The sequence below is a fragment of the Malus domestica genome, chromosome 09, assembly GCF_042453785.1.
Source record: "Malus domestica chromosome 09, GDT2T_hap1".
Classification (NCBI taxonomy): domain Eukaryota; kingdom Viridiplantae; phylum Streptophyta; class Magnoliopsida; order Rosales; family Rosaceae; genus Malus; species Malus domestica.
The window spans coordinates 25,523,010-25,524,714 of NC_091669.1; the positions used below are offsets into that span (position 1 = coordinate 25,523,010).

Here is a 1,705-nt window from a genome sequence, read left to right on the forward strand (position 1 = left end):
TTTAATATTTTTAAATTAATTTAGAATAGATTAGCAATCCCTCCTAATCCCCGGCCTAGAACGATACCCTACTTACATCTATACTACAATTGTCAAAAAGAGGGTTTAATTTGTGTGTCAAGTAATTTTGCGCATCAATGTTGCAGTTTGATGACGCTTGGCATAAATGGTTGGATTTAATGGAATTTGCCTACAACAATAACTTTCATTCCAGTATTGGTATGTCACATTTCGAGGCTCTTTATGGTAGATCTTGTTGCACACCCTTATGTTGGTCAAAGATGGGTGAAAGGGTTTTAGTGCGTCTTGAGATAGTGGAAGAGACTACTCAGAATATTCAGGTGATTAAGTCTAACCTGAAAGTGGCCCAGGATCGACAAAAGAGTCTAGCAGACAGACATGCCACTGACCGGATGTATAATGTAGGTGATTGGGTATTTTTGAAGCTATCACCATGGAAAGGTGTTATGTGGTTTGGAAAGAAAGGCAAGCTGAGTCCTAGATACGTTGGACCATATATGATCACCAAGCGAGTCGGTGAAATTGCTTATAAACTTGAGTTGCCTCCAGAGTTGTTCAAAGTGCACGATGTTTTTCATGTCTCTATGCTTCGTCATTATGTTGCAGATCCTTCACATGTGATTCCTCCTCAACCATTGGAAATTAATTTGGATTTGATTTACGACGAGGAACTAGTGACTATTTTGGAATGGAAAGATAAAGTTTTGAGAAATAAAACCGTGCCCTTGGTGAAAGTTTTGTGGAGAAATCACTCCGTGGAAGAGGCTACCTGGGAGACAGAGGACCGAATGAGAGAGATGTATCCATGATTGTTTTATGGTTATTAGTGGATGTATTGTTGTGTATGAATTTGGAGGACGAAATTTTTTAAGGTGGGTAGATTGTCACAACCCGTCCCGGATATGTTTATTATTTTACCCTCGACGACATGAAATTACTTAAATGCCTTGGACATTTTGAGTTGTGTGGTGTGGTTTAGACTTGGGTGGTGGACCAATATGCTAAGTTCTAATTATTTTGGACCAATCCTTTTTATTCCTAAGTATTTGGAACTAAAGGAATTTGTTTGTGTTATTTGGTAGGCAATTAGGACCACACACATAAAAACACAACCCGTTGAGACTCCCTCTCTCCTCCTTCTCCCGGATTTTTGCCATCGTCTGTACCATTGTACGGACCATCTTCGAACCAACCTGTTTCTTCACGGATCGACGTTAAAAAGGTAATATTCTTGTTCCCTACAAGCTCCTGAGTCCATTCGTACCATTTTTAGGACTTGAAAATTTCGAAAACCAGAGAAACCGATATCCCAGTTTTGAGGTATTGTTCATGTGGTCGTAATTATGGATGTTTCAGGAAATTTTAAGCTTGTAGGAAGCGTTAGAACGTCCTTACGAAGGTTGGAGAAGAAAAACTAAGTAATTTGGACGTCGGGAAGTTGAGTTTAACGAGTTGTAAGTTTTGGCCGGATTATCGAGTTTTCTCCATTGAGATTTCGTGGATTTCAAGCCTTGAAATTGGTAAGGTTTTGTTCTTCTAGTTACAAGCTTCATTTTGGGACAAATTTGAGGTAATTCGGTTAAGAAATTATTGAAATATCAAGGTTTTTCGAATTTCCAGTTTTTCGAAGATGGCAACGGTCATCGGAGTCGAAGGAAGAAGATGAGCGAATATTCCATCAACT

At 39.0% G+C, this 1,705-nt stretch overlaps 1 protein-coding gene across 1 annotated transcript; it reads left to right on the plus strand.

Annotated features, from left to right (window-relative positions):
• The first annotated feature begins 281 nt into the window (after positions 1 to 281).
• On the plus strand, positions 282 to 830 carry LOC139187868 (uncharacterized). The gene has a single exon (XM_070804477.1). It carries the CDS (start codon positions 282 to 284, stop codon positions 828 to 830), a length of 549 nt encoding a protein of 182 aa, XP_070660578.1.
• The last annotated feature ends 875 nt before the right edge of the window (positions 831 to 1,705 follow it).

What these genes read in the sequence shown, in the direction of transcription:
- LOC139187868 (XM_070804477.1), top strand. Translation starts at nt 282, where the DNA reads ATGGGTGAAAGGGTTTTAGTGCGTCTTGAGATAGTGGAAGAGACTACT.